The 21,047-nt window shown below is 41.4% G+C and overlaps 1 protein-coding gene across 1 annotated transcript in view; it reads right to left on the bottom strand.

The window, feature by feature from the left end:
- Positions 1-21,047, bottom strand: part of ADGRB3 (adhesion G protein-coupled receptor B3) — a 1,672,438-nt gene that overhangs the window by 933,276 nt on the left and 718,115 nt on the right. Inside the window, exons 7-8 of the mRNA XM_030199002.1 lie at positions 20,830-20,931; positions 2,614-2,720 (exon numbers count right to left, since the gene is read on the bottom strand). Coding sequence (XP_030054862.1) covers positions 2,614-2,720; positions 20,830-20,931 — 209 coding nt within the window. The remainder of the gene's footprint in view (positions 1-2,613; positions 2,721-20,829; positions 20,932-21,047) is intronic.

Below are 21,047 nucleotides of genomic sequence, written 5' to 3'. Positions count from 1 at the left end.
AGGGGGTGGAGGGGGAGTGGTGGCGGCGACCTCGGGGTGCAGCAAGGGCGGCCTTGCCCAGGTCCCAGCTCAGTCTTTTGGCTGCTCTGGCTGATGTCAGAGGGGGCAGAGGACTGGCAGAACTGACAGCTGCACACCTGCTCCACGCATCCCCTCTCTTGCTTGGAGGAGGGGGTGTGCTCCACCCCAGGTGACATATAAGGTAGGTACACCACTGGTGCAAACAATTAAATTTAGTCAAAAACTCTGACAATAACTCTGCTACATAAGCTTCTGAGAACTTGGCAGGTAAAGGAATACTAGCTACAGTTCAAAAAGGCATACCCGAACAACCCAACCTAAATGCATCAACTCTGCAACACAACTTAACCGAAACTCGATTGGACATAAATTACCTCTTCCTCCTTATGATCCCTAAATCTGACTGTCATGCACAAGCTTTACTCTACCACAACTTCATTTTGTATTTGTTCATACCGTTATTGACAATCGTCTCTATGGTACAATGTAAGCCACATTGAGCCTGCAAATAGGTGGGAAAAAGTGAGGTACAAGTGCTACAAATAAATAAATAAATAAAACTAGCAGGTTGTGTAGTATCTAACTTTGTTCCCTTAAGAATTGGTGTTAAAATTATACCTCCTAAGGTAGATGGAAAAGACCCTATCTGTGGAAAATCATTCTCTAAAGACACAAACCATTCTATTATGGGCTCTGGAGGATTATCCATCAAATAGGCTGGGCAACCATCTAACAGGCAATTAGATTTAGAGTTTTCTTTTTTTTTTAATAAAGATTTAGCTTTCTTAAAAGTAATAGAAGGAAAATCAGACCATAATCTATCAGCTGATTGACACTCAGATTCATGAAAATTGTCCAAAAATTGAGTGGTGAACATACCTGAAAAACGTCTATCTTTTTGGTTCGAAAATTGCCTTTCTCTAGACATTTTGTGCTCAATGTAGTTTTCTTTTGGGACCATTTTGGAAAATAAAATGTCCAAGAGAAAAACACCCAAAAACCAGCCATTAGGATGTCTGGGAGCCATCATTCTTAGTAAACTAGTCACACAGACATCTTAGCAGAGCAGTGGGGCATTCTAGGAGGCTTTGCAGTGCACTTCATATAAAATGTCCCAGTTATACATCTCAGTATAATATATTATATGGTGAGCCCTTCAGGAACAGAGAAAAACCTACTGTACCTCACTGTACAACACTACAATAGCCCTCAAGCTTGCAGGTGTCACCTATATATAGGTACAGTAGGTATTAGTGGTTTTTGGAGGACTCACATGTTCTACCACAAATGTACCAGTTAGAGTGGGATATGGGCCTGAGTCTCCTTCTCTATAGTCCACTGTACCAACCAGTAGGCTACTCCTGGGACTTGCCTGCTGCTCTAACAAGAATGGCCATTATATCTGAAGCTGTCATAGAACCTGCTATGTACTGTCACTGTCAAATCTTAGAGGGGTTTGAGGGGGTCTGTGACCACTGGAGGAGCAAGAGGATTTATGCCTTGATCCTACCAGTGGTGATTTGGTTATTTTTAGGAACCTTTTGGTTCCTTATTCATGATTGAAACAGGTCTAGTCAAAAACATCTTAATTTTGGCCCTAGGCAGTTTTGCTTTGTTTCATTATTGCAGAAAAATATCTATCTTTTGGTGCCATTCATATGCTGTCCATATGCCACCAAAAGCATGCCCCAACACACCCCCTTGAAATTTGGAAGAACTGTGGAGAAAATCAGAGTATTGAAAATTGTACCTTGGATGTTTTTGACAGAAAAATGTCCATCTACCACTTTATGACATTTTTGGGACTTTTTTTTTTGTTTTGAAAATGAGCCCCCTTATCTATCATCAAAAATGTTTTTAGAGATAAAGTAAGAGAGAAAAAAAGAAATTGAATAAAAGGGAAAGAGAACCAAAATGCAAAAGAATGAAAGAAGAGAAATAAATCATCCAGGTGCATACCACTATTTTCTCTCCTCAATTTTTTTTATTTATCTGAATTTTTAAACATCACAAGCAAAGAAACATCTTTGCCATGAAAAATAAAATGATATTCAAATGAACACAAAAGAAGATGAGTCACAAAGAAATATCTAATCATTGATATCCCTAATTAAGCTTCCAAATTTAAATCAGGAAGATCACAGAAAAAAATGCTAAAGGATGATTACTGTGAACAATAAAGGGAATATCATACAGACTACTGTTTTAAGACAAAAGAGTTAAAAATGAAAAGACTTTCAAATAAAAGTGGTGGTTTTTTGTAAAGCTACGTGTAGATCTATGCAAAATTTGCCACACAGTCATGAAACCTGCTGTACAATTTCCCACTCTTTTGATAGAAAACTACCCAACAGCTGCCGCAGGACACCAAAGGCCTTGTTGATATTGTGCCCTCGATAGCTATCTTCGGTGAACAAGACCCTGATGTCAACTGCTTTGTCATAGAAGATTCTATCTGTTTCAGCTTCAGGCTTATTTTATCTCCCACTTGCTATTGCAGATATGATTTGAAATGTTACATTTCCACAGACTGATGACTGATGATTAGCAGTGAATAAACAAAGCAAATGCTAAAGCTGGCTTTGCACCTACTGAAAGCTGCAAGTGTTTGTATTCAGCTGATATGCATCTTGCAAAGCTGGGATGTTCCCAGAAGGCCACTCCATGAAGACTGAGAGAGCAGCGTCTGCTAGTGGTGCCTGTAAGACACAAAGCAGGAATAAAAGAGAAAGATACAAAAAATAAACAGAATGGACATTATCAAAGCATAAATTAAAACGTCATTTTATTCACTGTGAAATACAACTTGAATTGTGTCTGCAATTTCTGAACTTCTTTTAAGATTTCATAGATATTTATAGGATATTAAAAGCTTTGTGCTTTGTACTATTATCGGCAGATTGCCTGATCTCTTATGACTCATTACAGCTGCTTGAAAGCACAGATAATGAGGCAGAGAAGGCGAGTCTGAGGAAAAACAGTAGGAAGCAAGGAATCACAGGGCAGATATATATTGCGTCAGTCCTTAGTTCTAAAATGAAGCTTTGTAAAGTGCTTTCATGTTCATTTCACAATGCATAACCTGCCTGTCCAAACAAATGGCCGCTGCAGTATACAACAATAAAATAAGGATGGGCATTGAATTGAAATGATATGTAAGCGTCACTGAAATTTTCCATGTCAATTCATGTCTTGTTTTGGCCCAAAACAACAGCAAATAACCTGATTTTTCCCTCATGTTGTAAACAGTGCACACTGTTCTGAAAGAGTGCAGACTATTGGCCGAGACTTCACACTTGAGTTTGTTCTAGTAACAATATTGCTTCTGAAATGAAAAAAAATAAAAAAGTTTAAAAAACAAAGCAAAATGATAATTCCTGCTACAATGGGCAACTGAACAACATGACCATATTGGACTGAACATCTATGCAATAAAATAACTTAGGGGCCTTTTTACAAGGAAACTTTAGGCTCTAAGTGTAAACCGTGCGCCAAAATGAGACTACCACCTTATTTTGCGTGCAGTACTAAACTGCTCAGCCAGCATGTAGAATGAATGGTTGCACGCAAAATAAGGAGTCTCCCCTGAAGAAGTCCATTTGGGTGAAATGGGTCCACGTTGGGATCGTGATGAGCTGAAAGGGATCATGAGGAGCTGAACGTCTAGTGAACAGCTTCGGGATTGTGAGGAATCGAAGCTCAAGTTACGTGCTTCTTTAAAACATGCTGTGTGGTTGACAATTGAATGACAGAAAATGTTTTCAATAGCGAATAACTTGATCTTTGAAAATGACTGTAATGCAGAGGAGTTTATGATACCAATGGATGGTTTATTTGGGATTTGCACATAAAGACGGAATATTTAATTCAAAATTGAAAATTTTGGAGGGTTTTAGCCGATGATTGGTCCTAGTCATAAGATGCCTTGGCTTTTGAAATAAAAGTGGGTCATATCAGTAGTGCCCAGCCTATGGCAATTCCTTTTGACTGCTGAGGCTTTTCCTCCTTTATAAAGTGAAAAAATTGGAAAACTAAAAAGATTTTTTGAAGAAAGTACTCAGTGTCACTAGATATATAAGCTAATCAGATATATGTTTGTTTCCACTATTTTTTGATATTTTAGATGGCCTTAGTTTACCAAGCTGCGGAGAAAAAAGGCCATGCGCTAGAGGCAGGGACCATTTTTCCATGCACCAGAGCCCTTTTTAGCGCAGTGGGTTAAAAAAGCCACCAGACACACATGGCCATGTAGTAATAGAACTCTTACCACGTGGCCATGTGGCGGAGAGCCCTTACTGCCACCCATTGATTACTGTCGGGTTATCACCGCACAAGTCATTTCAAGGCGGTTTCTTTTTCCCTTGAAAATGGCACATGCTTGGAGCAGGACTACCGCTGGCAGCTGCATTGGGCAGGTGGTAGTCCCAGAAGAGCAAGTGGTAAGCCCGTGTTGGGCTTACCACCACTCTGTAAAAGGGCCCCTGATTTACTTTGTAATCTGCATGAATGCCTGACTTCTTTTTGTTGTTAACTGCATGATCTGTAAAAGGTATATGTGGTATTCAAGGATTTTATGTAATTATAATTGATGGTGCATACTTAGCTGGTGGGAGTGTGCATGGCCAGAGTTTGGATTTCTATCTAGGTGGGGGAATTTATATCAGATTTAGGGCCAGTGTAAGTGATTAAGCCATAAATGTAAATGCATTTTCTGCCATCTGTGCTAATATTCTAAAAGGTAGGTGTGTACTTTTCTTCATAGAAATAGGCATCTACTTACTCTCTTTTCCTAGGCACCCTGTTATAGCATTATCCTTCACATAACCAAAAGTTATGATGAATAAATTGGGAATGATTTGGGGCTGTTGCTTGTGTGACCCACCAGAAAAATGCCTTTGCTGCAGGCAGGAGGTGGAAGAATTTTCTGGAGGACACTATGGTTATGGGGGCTGGTAAATCTGGCCTGGTGGATGGATATAGGGAAAGCTGAGCCTCTGGAGGCAGGGTAGAGAAATGGATAGAAGGGGCTGTGAATAGCAGATGAGGGTCTTTGGTTGCCTTAGCCCTGCCGAGACCCTGAGTACGGAGGGGGAGTCCTAGAAAATGAATAGATGAACTCTGGTGTAGCTGGTTGCTGAAACCTCTGTCAGGGGGCACAGGAGGTCTGAATTGGGTTTCCATCAAAGAGAACCGTGAGAAGAAAGGAGTGCCTGGTGGAAGAGGGACACCCCAGGTGGAAGGGATGTGGGTGCAGATGAGCTCCACTACTGGAAGGATCTTGCCAGCTAGCCAGAGGATCCCTAATTTGGGATTGGACAGACATACAATGGACATTGTTCAGATGTGACTTTGGCCTCTTATGCACTTGAATTGAAGAAATGAGGGTTGGTTTATGAACTGTTGGTCTGATTTTAATCCAGTAAAAGAAAGCTAGAAGTTTCTATTGAGACGGGAGGGCAATAGAACTAGAGGACATGAACTGAGGTTGAAGAGGAGCAGACTCAGGAGTAATGTCAGGAAGTATTTTTTCACAGAAAGGGTGGTGGATACATGGAATGCCCTCCTGTGGGAGGTGGTGGACATGAAAACGGTAATGGAATTCAAACATGCGTGGGATACACACAAAGGAATCCTGTTTAAAAGGAATGGATCCATGGAATCTTAGCGGAGATTGGGTGGCAACACCGGTAATTGGGAAGCAAAACCAGTGCTGTGCAAACTTCTACAGTCTACGCCCTGATTATGACTGAATAGATATGGATGGGCTTGAGTGTAAATTTTAAGGGGCTTCGACGTTAGGTTCAGAACTTTTAGTACAAGACCAGTGCTGGGCAGACTTCTACGGACTATGCCCTGAGAATGACAAGGACAAATCAAACACATACCATGTAAAATGAGTTTAACTTGTTGGGCAGACTGGATGGACCGTACAAGTCTTTATCTGTCATCATTTACTATGGTACTGTGTTACTATGAGACTGCTGGTCATTATTTGAAAGTGGACACGTGCATCTCCCAGGGTGGGAATACCCTCCCTTAAGCCTACCAGAGATTTTCTTCAACCTCGGCCTGCGCCCAGCTCATCTGAAATACAATCTGTTTTGTGAATCCTAGTCCCAAGTACCTGACCTGGGGAGCTTTGTCAGTGGACCCTGACTGAAGGGTAAACCAAGATTACACTTGTTATAAATAAACCCCCGGATTCTATATAGAGTGTCTACAGATCGGCACTGAAACTGGCATGGATTCTATAACAACACGCACAACTTAACAAATCTTAACAAGCTAATAAGCACTAACAGCACTTAACAAGCAATTATGAGCACTAATTGGCACTGATTATAATTTAGGCGCACAACCTGCTAAGCATATGATGTGCACTGAACGTCTAACATGTACAAGCAAAACAGGGTGTGTGGTTATAGGTGGGGAAATGGGTGTTTTGTGAGCATTCCAAAATTTCTGCTCCTAGTTATAGAATATGACCCTGTGTGCCTAAACCTGCATGCAGGGATTTACACCATGTTTTCCTTGGTGTAGATGGATGCACATAGATTTAGGCACTGAAATATCAACTAAGTGTATTCTATACTCAGTGCCTAAATCTAGGCACAGATTATACCATGCACTTAGTTGGCACTGATTACAGCGCCAATTGTTTAGGCACCATATATAGAACCTCCTCCAAAAGGATCAATATTCAAAAGTACTTAACCAGGAAGTAGAGGCTCCTGCCCAATTAAACCCCACTGAGCTGGCCTGTCACCAATATTCAGCGGCACCTATCTGGGTAGTGCCACTGAATATTTTTTTAACCGGCCATTCCTTGACCAACTAGGGGCCCCGTTTACTAAGCCGCGCTCGAAGCACATTAGTGCGCGCTAACTGTGTAGGCGCCCACAATATTCCTATGGGCACCTACACAGTTAGCTCGCACTAATTTTGTGCACGCACTAAAAATGCTAACGAACCTTAGTAAACAGGGCCCTAGGTTAGGACTGGTCTGGGGTGGAGCTTGAGTAAATCCACTGCGACTGTCCCTGCTGCCTATAAACATGCTGTGGTCACACCTCTCCTTAAGAAGCCTTCACTCGACCCTACTTGTCCCTCTAATTACCGACCCATCTCCCTCCTTCCTTTTCTCTCCAAATTACTTGAGCATGCTGTTCACCGCCGCTGCCTTGATTTTCTTTCCTCACATGCTATTCTTGACCCACTACAATCTGGTTTTCGCCCTCTCCACTCAACCGAAACTGCGCTTACTAAAGTCTCCAATGACCTATTACTGGCTAAATCCAGAGGTCAATATTCCATCCTCATTCTTCTTGATCTTTCCGCTGCTTTTGACACTGTCGATCACAGCATACTTCTCGATACCCTGTCCTCACTTGGATTCCAGGGCTCTGTCCTTTCCTGGTTCTCTTCCTACCTCTCCCTCCGCACCTTTAGTGTTCACTCTGGTGGATCCTCTTCTACTTCTATCCCTCTGCCTGTTGGCATACCTCAGGGTTCTGTTCTTGGTCCCCTCCTCTTTTCTATCTACACTTCTTCCCTTGGTTCATTAATCTCATCCCATGGCTTTTCCTACCATCTCTATACTGATGACTCCCAAATCTACCTTTCTATCCCTGATATCTCACCTTGCATCCAAACCAAAGTTTCAGCGTGCTTGTCTGACATTGCTGTCTGGATGTCTCAACGCCACCTGAAATTAAATATGACCAAAACTGAGCTTCTCATTTCCCCCCCCCCCCCCCAAACCCACCTCCCCGCTCCCCCCGTTTTCTATTTCTGTTGATGGCTCTCTCATTCTCCCTGTCTCCTCAGCTCGAAACCTTGGGGTCATCTTTGACTCTTCTCTCTCCTTCTCTGCTCATATCCAGCAGATTGCCAAGACCTGTCGTTTCTTTCTTTACAACATCCGTAAAATCCGCCCCTTTCTTTCCGAGCACTCTACCAAAACCCTCATCCACACCCTTGTCACCTCTCGTTTAGACTACTGCAATCTGCTTCTTGCTGGCCTCCCACTTAGTCACCTCTCCCCTCTCCAGTCGGTTCAAAACTCTGCTGCCCGTCTCATCTTCCGCCAGGGTCGCTTTACTCATACTACCCCTCTCCTCAAGACCCTTCACTGGCTCCCTATCCGTTTTCGCATCCTGTTCAAACTTCTTCTACTAACCTATAAATGTACTCACTCTGCTGCTCCCCAGTATCTCTCCACACTCGTCCATCCCTACACCCCTTCCCGTGCACTCCGCTCCATGGATAAATCCTTCTTATCTGTTCCCTTCTCCACTACTGCCAATTCCAGACTTCGCGTCTTTTGTCTCGCTGCACCCTACACCTGGAATAAACTTCCTGAGCCCCTACGTCTTGCCCCATCCTTGGCCACCTTTAAATCTAGACTGAAAGCCCACCTCTTTAACATTGCTTTTGACTCGTAACCACTTGTAACCACTCGCCTCCACCTACCCTCCTCTCTTCCCGTTCACATTAATTGATTTGATTTGCTTACTTTATTTATTTTTTGTCTATTAGATTGTAAGCTCTTTGAGCAGGGACTGTCTTTCTTCTATGTTTGTGCAGCGCTGCGTATGCTTTGTAGCGCTATAGAAATGCTAAATAGTAGTAGTAGTAGTAGTGGGTTAGTGGCAATATTCAGTCCACTAGCCAGCTATGGGACCTTTTTACCAAAGGGCATTAAGCCCTAATGCGCCCAGAATGCTTTTCTTGTTTCTGCATGGTAATTCTGCATTATTTTTTTTCTTTATTTTTGGATGGGGTATGACTTGGGCTGGGAAAGGGGTGTGGAAGTGTTATCCAGACAGCACATTTCAATTAGTGTGTGCTGAGTGGATAACGCAGAGATAACATGGGAGCACTTAGCATCTCCTAAATAGGAGGCAGTAAGTGCTCCTGTATTAATTTTTTGCAAGTCCCATGCACTAATGGAAAAATTAGCATGGGACCTGCAAATGAATACATTTTTAAAAGCCCTAATTACTGGAACTGTAGAGCTGGGCTTAGTGTATGGGAAAGTCCCATGTTAAAATGCATTGAGCCAAGATCTTAATGTGTTTTAGTAAAAGGGCTCCCTCTCATAAAGACTGTCCAAATTGTATACACCAAGTAACCGGGCACCAGTCTGAATACCAGCCAGTGCTTAGAACCATTCATGCACCAGCATTGAATATCTGGGGTTCATCCTGTGACTGGTAGCTGCTTACTGCCATGGGCTGAATATTCCCATATATTTTATATATAAATGCCACTGAACAAATAGTATGTATAAATTTATATGAACAGGATAGGAGCATAACATTATACCTAATATATTCAGTGGTGGAATTTATATGTTTATCGCTGATGGATATACATATAACTTTATAAAGATACCTGTATAAAGTCATATGGAAATCCCCTGCTGGAAATTTACTTTGATAACTATAACAATCAATGCACAAAATAAAATCAAGGGTCATAATAAAGTGAAGAATATCCCTATAGAAGTTACTTTTCTTGTATGTTTAAGTACATTAATACAACTTTTGGAAAAAAAAAGTTACACTAAATACCAACTTATTAAATTATAGTCCCATAACTAGAACAATATGTCCCTAATAGGTAATGTGTCTCATATTATAAAAATGGCAGTTTCACAAAACTCTTGAAGCTTTAGATAACAAGTTGAGTAAAAAATAGAATTTGAATATCTTTGGGAACAACACATAGTTGTGCTTTCTATCCATTGTTATAAGCAAAGTATTCCTAAACATGAAGCTAGACTTACTAAATTGTGTTAAGGTTTTACTGTTATCACACATTAATTGCCAATATTAACCCATGGCGACTGTACAACCTCTATATTAACTGTTGAGGTTGTTCTCAACATCTTTCCATACACCAAGTTTATTGCAGATAATGCAATACAGTTATTTATTTCTATATTTATATAAAATGTGTATCCCACTCTGGGTAGAATTAGGGATAGGTAATCAGAAAAGTTTTGTATCTTTTTTTTCATTCAAGGAATGAATGTTGTTATGAGTGTTCACTCTTCTTAAAAAGTGTGCATTATGGGGGCATGGCCTGAGAGGCATCCATGATGACGTATGAGCCTTGAGCTCTGCAACAAAGCACCTCAAAAGTAACTTCATTCACCTGTGTTCTAAATATCTACTTAGCAGAAAACCACTGAATTATAGTATAGCAACAAGCAAGTTTGGGAAAGGGGATTTTGTCTTTGCAGTGTCCTCTGATCCTCTGGTGTGGCCAGAGAGGGTACCACAAAATTAAAATCCAGCTGCAGCACAGAGCAGTACGATGAAGAAATTCCTATCAATTAAAGCAATAATGCAGCAAAGGCCTTTGATTATATCAGATATGATTAGGAAGCTTAACTCAGCAAGTACAAGCATAGCAAACCTTAATAAAACACTTGGAAAATACTCAAGCTGGAGAAGTGAGAACCTGAGAATCAAAGTTGCCGGAGCAATATAAGGATCCTTGATATCTCAGAGGGCCTGGAAGGGAAAAATATGGTTGACTACCTTGATATTATTTTACTAAAGCTATTAAAATTCACCTGCACTCTACCACTGGTAATAGAGAGAGTACACAGAGCCCTGACATGTAAGCACTAGAAATCATCAGGCCCGGGGCCTGTTGCCGCACAGTTGCTCAGAGATCTTAAATGCAGCTCTGCACCAATCATCATCATTAGAAGTCAGCGGCTGTAAGTTATTATAGTGCAGGACTTTGCAAATGCCACAGCACAGAGTCATAAGGATTTACACAGCACAAAACAACAGCTGGAAGCATTGGGCGAGTGGTACATTCTGCTATATCTGGAGCAAATGATTGTCACCTTATATAATCAAATGCATAAGGTACAGCAGGAGGCCACTGGGGTGGACAGCAAAAGAAACTAGCACGGCTGGACCTCTGGAGCTCTACTTATAAGTATTGCACCCAGCACCATTTTCTGCTTGGTAAAAGAGGGTCTTAACCTTGCCAAGAAATGAAACTCTTCTGGCTATCGGTACTTTATTTCTAAGCTCTGCAATGAACAGCATAGGAATATCTGGGTATAATCTTTAATGTTCTCCACAGCAAATCTATATTTGTCATTGAGACAGCTATAACAGCAAATGCAGACTTTTGTTTCAAACATTGCACTGGCAACTGAGTTTGTTTTCAGGCAGCTGCTATGCTTATTAATTTGTCTGAACATTAAAGTTCCTTTTATATATGTGGAAAACCAAGTAGGCAACATTTATTATCTGTAGCTTGCTTGGTGCTCTTTCATGAGATCTTTAAACTATGCTATTATGTGGGACTATTCTCCGCAATCAGCAGTATCATGGGGGGGGGGGGGGGGCAGCGGGTGCTTGCTGTGGGGTTCCTTGTACAAATATACCAGTTCCACCTACTATAATACAGTGTGAGTGTGTACTTTTGCATTCTAGGTTATTTGTGATTTCTTTAGTTCCTATAATGTTTAATGAAATGTTTAAGAGGGACTTTCAAAAACCACTATTTTGTGTGATTCAGGTCATTTATGTGAGTATGTTGCTGACTTCAAGACAGGGTGAAGTCAGCTAAGAGACCCGTCCTGATCAATTATATTCCCTTGATAACGCCAAGATGGAGAAACGAGGCCACATGTCGGGATTAAAGACAGATATGTTAACTTCACGACACTAGAGCACAAGGGTGACGGTCTGGAACCAACATGATGAAAATAAATAACAACAGGCAACCAGCAAGCCTCATACAGATAAGTGAGTCATTTCACTATTGAACAATTTATAGCCGAGCTTAGAGATTCAGGTGGTAGGCGGGACTGATGCTATGATGGAGGGTTGCTACAGGCCGTATCCATTTCTTATGGAATAAAGGCACTTGAGCAAATTCTGAGCACTGCATAATAAAAAAATATAAAAATTGAGTGACTATAAATACAAAGAGATATTCTGGTGGAATTGGTAGCAGTTAGAAGTGTAGAGTGATGTACTTGGGGTGCAGAAACCCAAACGAGAGATAGCGGATAGGAGGGGAGAGATTAGTAAGCTCGACTCAGGAGAAAGACCTTGGGGTGTTGTTGTCTGAGGATCTAAAGGTGAAGAAACAATGTGACAAGGCGACGGCTGTGGCCAGAAGGATGTTAGGCTGCGTAGAGAGGGGCGTAGCCAGCAGAAGAAAGGAGGTGTTGATGCCATTCTACAAGTCATTGGTGAGGCCCCATTTGGAGTATTGTGTTCAGTTTTGGAGGCCGTATCTTGCTAAAGATGTAAAAAGACTGGAAGCGGTGCAAAGAAAAGCTTCAGAAATGGTATGGATTTGCGTTGCAAACCGTACGAGGAGAGACTTGCTGGCCTGAACATGTATACCTTGGAGGAAAGGAGAAACAGAGGTGACATGATACAGACGTTCAAATATTTGAAAGGTATTAATCTTCAAATGAACCTTTTTCGGAGACGGGAAGGTGGTAGAACTAGAGGACATGAATTGAGGTTGAAGGGGGCCAGACTCAGGAGTAATGTCAGGAAGTATTTTTTCACAGAGAGGGTGGTGGGTATGTGGAATGCCCTCCCGTGGGAGGTGGTGGAGATGAAAACGGTAATGGAATTCAAACATGCGTGGGATAAACACAAATGAATTTTGTTTAGAAGGAATGGTTCTGCGGAATCTTAGCGGAGATTTGGTGGGTACGCCGGAAATTGGGAAACAAAACAGGAGCTGGCCAGACTTCTACGGTCTATGCCCTGATCGTGACTGAATAGATAGAGATGGGCTGGACTGTAAATTTTAAGGGGCTTCAACGTTAGCTTCAGAACTTAGTACAAGACCAGTGCTGGGCAGACTTCTACTGTTTGTGCCCTGAGAAAGGCAAGGACAAATCAAACTCGGGTATACATATAAATTATCACATACCATGTAAAATTAGTTTATCTTGTTGGGCAGACTGGATGGACCGTACAGGTCTTTATCTGCCGTCATTTACTATGTTACTATGTAGGGTGGTTACACTTATTAAAAACATGCTACATGCCACTATAACAGCTCAGCAGCATGATGAAGCTGGCAGATATGGTTATTTATTTATTTATTTATTACATTTGTATCCCACATTTTCCCGCATAGCAGTAGGCTCAATATGGATTACAGATTCTGGAGAGGAGAATACCAACTCCGGGAATATATACAGAGTGGAAAATAGAGTAACAGTAGGTGCAAGGAAGCTGATAAGGTTCCGGAAAAGAGAATACAACTCTGAGACGAATATATAGTAGTCAATTCAAACTTCTCCTATTGACCTATAAGTGCATTCACTCTGCTGCTCCCCAGTACCTCTCCACTCTTGTCTCCCCCTATGTCCCTTCTCGAGTACTCCGTTCTGTAGATAAATCTCTCTTATCTGTCCCTTTCTCCTCTACTGCTAATTCAAGACTCCACTCCTTTTATCTCGCTGCACCTCACGCCTGGAATAGACTTCCCGAGCCTGTACGTCTAGCCCCGTCTTTGGCCGCTTTCAAGTCCAAACTCAAAACCCACCTGTTTACCACAGCTTTTGACTCCTAACTCACTTGCCTTGTCCTTTATCCTCACCGCTTTATTTCCTTGTTCTGTCTTAAGTGTACTGTCTTATCTAGATTGTAAGCTCTTTGAGCAGGGACTGTCTTTGTGTATGGTGTACAGCACTGTGTATGCCTTGTAGCGCTATAGAAATGATAAGTAGTAGTAGTAGTAGTAGTAGCATATAGAGAGAAGTAATCCCAATGAGGCTGATAAGTCTCCGGGGATGGGACCACAGCTTCTGGTGAGCAATACAGAATAGGTAGGATAAGGGTAGAAGTACACTTAATTATAACTGGAGTGGTAAAATTCGTACAGTTTGAAGTATTAGGATAATGTGGAAGGGGTATTGTTAATTTCTTAGTTCAATAGATGTGATACATTGTTCATGAATTAGTTCGGGTCTGCTGGGTAGGCTTTCCGGAAGAGGTGAGTCTTGAGGTATTTTCGGAATTTTAGATGGGTGTTCACAGTTCTAATGTTTCTAGGTAATGCGTTCCAGAGCTGGGTGCAAATATAGGAAAAGCTGGATGCATATGTTGATTTGTATTTTAGTCCTTTACAGTTTGGGTAATGCAGGTTTAGAAACATTCTTGATGATTCAATGATGTTTCTGGTTGGTAAGTTGATAAGTTTGGTCATGTAGGTTGGGGCCAGACCATGGATTATTTTGTGGACCAGAGTGCAAATTTTGAAGGCTATTCATTCCTTGATTGGTAGCCAGTGCAGTATTTTGTGTAGGGGTTTAATACTTTCAAATCTTCTTAATTTAGTAATGTAAAAATTGTAATCTGCAATGTTTATTCACCCACAGTTGTTGACCTGAAATTCATCCAGACACCTTTTGGATATTTGTCATCCTACACAAATGTACCCATAATTTTGGGAGGCAATTTTTAATTTGCCCATGGATCAGATACTCGACAGACAATCCAGATGTAGACCATCAAAGCTGTAAGCTTGCCCTGTGCTGAAGGCAGTAATGGAGGAATATGGTCTAGTACAGTGGTTTTCAACCCATTTCAAAGGGATCACCTGGTCATTTGGGTTTTTAGGATACCCAAAATGAAAATGCATGAGAGAGATTTGCATACAATGGAGGAAATGCATGCTAATGCATATTCATTGGGGGAATCCTGAAAACCGGGCCAGGTGGTCCTTGAGGGCTGGGTTGAAAACCCCGATCTGCTAGAGGTCTGGTGGATCTTAAATCTTGACAGTAGGGATTACACATTATGTGTGTGTGTGTGTGGAGGGGGGGATTCTATAAATTGCACTGAAAAATCAGCACCAGAAAAGATTGTCACTAAGCACTATTCTATAAAGGTTATGTACCCTTTATATAGATTAGCATTTAGTGTTGATTCCTGGACACAAGTCTGGACACCAGCTTGCTGAAATTCACTGCGAATCCTGGTGCCCAACTTGAGCGTGGAGACCCATTATTCTATAACACTGCAATCAACTTTTCAAAATGCCCCTGCTCCTACCATGGCCATGCCCCCTTTTGGGTTATGCACTAAAGGGTCCTTTTACCAAGATGCAAGAAAAAGGGCCCCGCGCTAGCAGCAGGGGCCATTTTTCCTGCACGCCAAGGCCCTTTTTAGCGCAGTAGGTAAAAAAGCTCCCAGACATACATGGCCATTTGGTAAGAAAATTCTTACTGCATGGCCATGCGGCAGGGTGCCCTTACTGCCACCCACTGAGGTGTCGATAAGGGCTGCCATGCTAACCTGGCGGTAACTGGGCAGTACATTGTGATGCCTGATTACTACCGGGTTATCGCCATGCAAACCATTTCCAGGGGGTTTCTTTTTCCCCTGAAATGGTGCGCACTTGGGGCGGGACTACCGCCGGCAGCCTCGTTCAGCCAGTGGCTATCCCGGAAGAGCAAGCCGTGTTGGGTTTACTGCCACTCTGTAAAAGGGCTCCTAAGGGATTTAGGCACCAAGTGTTATAGCATAGCGCACAGCAAGATGTGCGTGAAAATCCTAATTGTTGCCAATTAATGTCAATGGTTGTTAGCTTCCAATAATTGATGGTTAAAAACTCATTAGCCAATTAAGTTGCACATGCTTCTCAGGAGTGTGCCCAAATTTGGGCGCCCAAAGTTGGCTGCCATATATAGAATCCAGGGGTCTATTCATATCCACATTGGACATATAGTAAATTTGACTATCTGTTATTATCCAAAGAATTAGTCCCAGCTTTTATTAGATCAATTCTAATTTTTTTTACCATGCTGCAATTAAATTGGACCTGAATGGACTGCAGGCATGTGGCAAAGCACTTTACTGGCAGCTGAATAACACACTGTTAGCTGATCAAGATTTTCTGCAAAAAAATGCAAGCAGTTACTAGTGATTATTTTGATCAGAACAACATAAGTGCATTGTCCCCAGCTGCCATTTGGGAAGCATATAAAATGGCCATTCATGGAAAAATTATCAGCTATGTGGCATGGTCAACCAAAACCCTAAACAGAGATATTTAAGCACTTGGAAACCAAAATTGTTACATTAGGGCATGCCTATATGTCTCAGATGGTCCCAGATAGTTTTTAGGAACTGCAGAAGGTGAAATATGAATAAAACTGTCTCCTAACTCAACAGGCTGGACACTCAGTGTTCCTTCAGAAGGCACATTATTATGCTTCAGATAATAAGATTGGCAAGAAGACCCGCTCATGAATAGTTGGTATGATTGATGAAGATGGAAAAGTTATCACCTCAGATCACTCTAAAGCTGATCAGTTTGTGCAATTCTGGTCTCTGCTATATACTTCAGAATGTCCGAGAAAATCATTTTAGAACATATGGAGCATGTGGTGCTGCAAGACATACTGTGACAACAACTGAAGGCCACTATCACAATTTCAGAGATTGCTCAAGCTATCAAATCTTCTATTTAGGAAGGGGCCAGGCCTGGATGAGATATCAGTAGAGTTCTACAAAGTACTGTCCAAGCAATTAAGCCCCAGGGAATTCACAAACTATCAACACTTACATATGACCCATACAGAGGTTGGATGATTCAACAAGGCATAAATTACTGTGTTGGTAAAAGCCTGGATGTGATACCACTTCTGTGGCATACTATCAACCAATATCACTTCTCAACGCAGATAAGATCAATGCCACAATACTCATAGAGTGGCTTTCCTCTGTCCTAAGAGACCTCATAGATGCTGACCAAGAAGGCTTTGTCAAGAGGCACTGTAAATCCAATAATGCTTGACTATTTCATAACATACTCATAGAAGCCCAGTGTTAAATGAACCCAGCAGCAGCATTATCGATCAATGCCAGAAAAGCTATAGACCATTTTGAGTGACCATATTTATTGTCTCACCTTCAGTAATTTGGATGTGGAGATGTATTTATACAATATGTCTCTGATTTGTATAAGCAGCCATATTCATGAAGCGAAACCAACAGTATCCTGTCAAAATTATTTACAACACAGCACAAAACAAGGGTGCTCACTATTGTCTCTATTGTTTAACTTGGCACTTAATTCATTTATTTTAGTCATATGCCAGGATGCAGCAAAAACAAGCATTAGTGCGACTAGAGTGGACTGCTAGCTAGTGGCCTATGTAAATGATGTATTACTTTTTCTAACACATCCAGGGACCTCTTACCAACTGTAATTTGATTAATTACTCAATTCGTTGAGTTCTCAGAATAAAAAATCAATTGGACTAAGTCCAAACTTCTGCCACTGAATAAGCACTTGCATAAGCAGACAATTCACACTTCAATTTTAAATGGGCTGCCACAGGAATTAAGTACTTGGGAATCCCACTCGCAAAAGAAATTGGAGAGGACTACATTGAATGCAATGACTAAAATAGAATATTTACTTTCACAGATCATTGCAAAAAAGTTTGTTCTGCGACTTACTTGGTAAGGTCAATTGGATTCAATCAAAATGATCAAAGTTCTGAAGGTTAATTATATCAGTGGCATAGATATGGGTGGGCCTGGATAAGCACAGGCCCACCCATTCTTGGCTCAGGCCCATCCTGCAGCAGCACCACATTTCCCTCTCTCCCTCTCATCCGCAAGCATCCAACTATCAGCCCCTGTCTCTGAACCCACTCTCCAGTGTACCTTAGAGGTGTTCCTGGCAGCCATAGTGATTCATTTTTTTCTGCCTGGGCTGGATCCACAGGCTTTCCTCTGTCTTCTCCCGCCAGTGAAGAAACAGGAAGTGATGTTAGGGCTGGAGGCGGCAAAAGAATGCCTACAGGACCAGCACAAGCAGCAAAATTGAATCGCGGCTGCCAGGGATGCCATTAAGGTACACCAGGGAGGGGGTTCAGAGACAGGGGGTATTGCTTGTGCTTGGGCAGAGCTTTGTGGAGAAAGGGAGAGATGTTGAATGAGCTGGGGGTGGGGAGCTGGCTGAGGAGAAGGATAAAATAACCTTTATTTTGCATCTGGTGGGGGGGGGGGGGGGGGGGTAGGGCTCATCCAAAAAAAGACAGACTGAAACCAACACAATATGAAAAATAAAATACCTGGACAATAGAAGTAGGAAATAAAGTATTTTAGTTTGGGAACCTTTTACTACTAAAGTGCAGTAAAATCTGGGCTTAGTTCTAATGCAGGACTTTACCACATGCTACGCCTGGTTTTAATGCCACACTTTGTACGGTACGTCTTTTTTTTTTTTTTACAATGTGTGTGCTCAAGTTGTCACATAAGAACACAAGAATAGCCATACTGGGTCAGACCAGTATCCTGTTTCCCAAACTGTGGCCAAACCAGGTCACAACTACCTGGCAGAAACCCAAATCATGGCAACATTCCATACTACAAATCCCAGGGCAAGCAGTTGCTTTCCATGTCTATCTCAATAGCAGACTATGGACCTTTCCTCTAGGAATTTGTCCAAACCATTTTAAAACCCAGATGCACTAACTGCTGTTACCATCTCCTCCAGCAAAGAGTTCCAGCGCTTAACTATTCATTGAGTAAAAAAATATTTCTTCCTATTTGTTTTTAAAGTATTTCCATGTAACTTCCTCGAGTATTCCCTAGCCTTTGTACTTTTGGAATGAGTAAGAAATTGATTTACTTCTACTCATTCTACATCACTCAGAATTTTGTAGACCTCAATCATATCTCCCCTCATCCATCTCTTTTCCAAGCTAAAGAGCCCTAACATTTTTTGCTTTCCTCATACAGGAGGAGTTCCATCCCCTTTATCACTTCCGTCGCTCATTTTTGAACCTTTTCTAATTCCACTCTATCATTTTTGAGATACAGCAACCAGAACTGAATGCAATACAGACAAATTACATATTACTGACAGTACCAACTAGCTGGTTTGTGTATAAGTATACACATTAAGTGCTATTATATTAAACATTTTTTGTTACATTTGTACCCCGCGCTTTCCCACTCATGGCAGGCTCAATGCGGCGGGCAATGGAGGGTTAAGTGACTTGCCCAGAGTCACAAGGAGCTGCCTGTGCTAGGAATCAAACTCAGTTCCTCAGTTCCCCAGGACCAAAGTCCACCACCCTAACCACTAGGCCACTCCTCAACACTTAATTGGAACATACTTAATTGTGGGTACTTAGGTTTTAGGATTTCCCTTATAATATCCAATTATATGTTTTCACTTGATCATTCTTTGTGGAGGGTGAAGGGTCATGAATACTGCTAAAGTAATAGTAATCTTGGTTGGGAGCTGTGCAGACCTAAGTCTTTTAAGTACCTATTCATGCCTCTGCCTTCTGTTCATAGGCACCTTCACTTCTCTTTCTCTCTCATCTCTCTAGTTTCCTTTGCACACCAGCTAAAATCAGGAGAGGAAAGTGGATTTGATACCACAGCATGCCAGATACTTCTCTACACTGCTCTTCCTGCTGATTGTGTCTCTTCCACCACAATGATAGGAACCTTTAAAGCATCAGATTAATCAGTTAATCTGAACTATGAATCACATGAATAGGAGAGGCACTGTTGGTAGGAAGAGAGTTTCTGGGCCCACCACTCTGTCAGCTGTGTTTTCCTGATGTCTGTTGAGATTGGGGTACTGGGCTGGAAGAACGTGAAAGTTGATGGAGATGGAGGTGTGGGATAAGAAGGAAAATACAAGCGCTGACATTTAGGAGGGAAGTTATCCACATGGGTTATCATTAAATGTGATATTTTACAGTTAACCTCAGTTATTAGTAACTGGGTCTCATTACATAAAATTGGACCTGTGCTAAAACAGCATGAATTAGTAGTAAAATAACATACCTTAAAGTAGCCCAGGTTTATAACATACCTGTTAGACAACAAATGTACAGTATGCCACTGACTAAAACATAAAAGTCCATTTTATCAGCCTAGTAAAACAAGGAAATTAAAATATTGGTCTATAGTTCTGTAGCAGATCTTGATCTAATGAGGATATTTTAAAGCAGGCTCTAACAACTTGTTTCGATAATTTAGGAAGAATATGATCCTCGAGCCACTAATAATTTAAAGCAATCACATCACCAGGTCCTCCCTTCAACTCTGTGTAGGCCAAGGTCTGTTAAGCCACAAGTAACTTTAACATCTGAGATTAACTGAAAAACTATCTAAGACCTACTAATTGACAAGAAGACAAATTTGCAAATTAATATAACAGCTGATTATCAGGTATTTCTGGATAAAGTTCCCCATTTACTGTGTGTTTCTCTATCTTGCCCCAACTCCCAAGGTTCTAATTTAAACCCTTCCCCCAGGGCCCCTATGTCCTGAGGTGATTTCACCTTACCTTGTTCCTCTGTAAATCATACCTTTGGCAGCTTGGTGCTTTCCACTCCTATGTGGTTCAGTATCAGATTAGCAGTTTGAGTCATGTGTTGCCATGGCAACTTGAACAGTCTAGAAGGTTCGGATAAACCATAACCATAAACCATGGTTCAAACAGCTGACCTCAGTGTGTGAATTGCATGGAATGCAAAAGCACCAGACTGCCAGATGAACAAGTTACAAAAGTGTCAGGCAGAACTAGGTTACATCATGGTGTGACTGAGGGCCAAACAAAATTGCACTGGACTATAGGGATAGGATGGGACTGAGCTCACAATCCACCAGATGAAAAATTCCAGAAAATAGAAGTTTATCCAGATCATGTAAATGGCTCAGAATGTGTTAATTGTCTCTGATATTGAGAGTTTTTGAATACAAAGTTTTCAGCTAAAAAGTATCCCATTCTACAACTGTATGTGCCACTTACCTGTGGCATTCAAAGGACAACGATTGAAAGCCAGATCTCCAGCAGGTGTTCTTTTCCACACCATAGACAGCAAAAAATCTTCTGGGCATATTTCATAAGGCGCTGTTGCAAGAAAATATAAGAATTTTACTGTAAATATAATTAGGTGCTGTTTTTGAGCATTGTAATCAATATGAATACAGTCAGCATATTTATGTTTATTAATTTTATCATTTATT

Source organism: Microcaecilia unicolor, chromosome 3 (genome assembly GCF_901765095.1).
Source record: "Microcaecilia unicolor chromosome 3, aMicUni1.1, whole genome shotgun sequence".
NCBI classification, from domain to species: domain Eukaryota; kingdom Metazoa; phylum Chordata; class Amphibia; order Gymnophiona; family Siphonopidae; genus Microcaecilia; species Microcaecilia unicolor.
The sequence above is the reverse complement of the archived record's forward strand: the minus strand, read 5'-3'. Positions and strand labels throughout refer to the sequence as shown.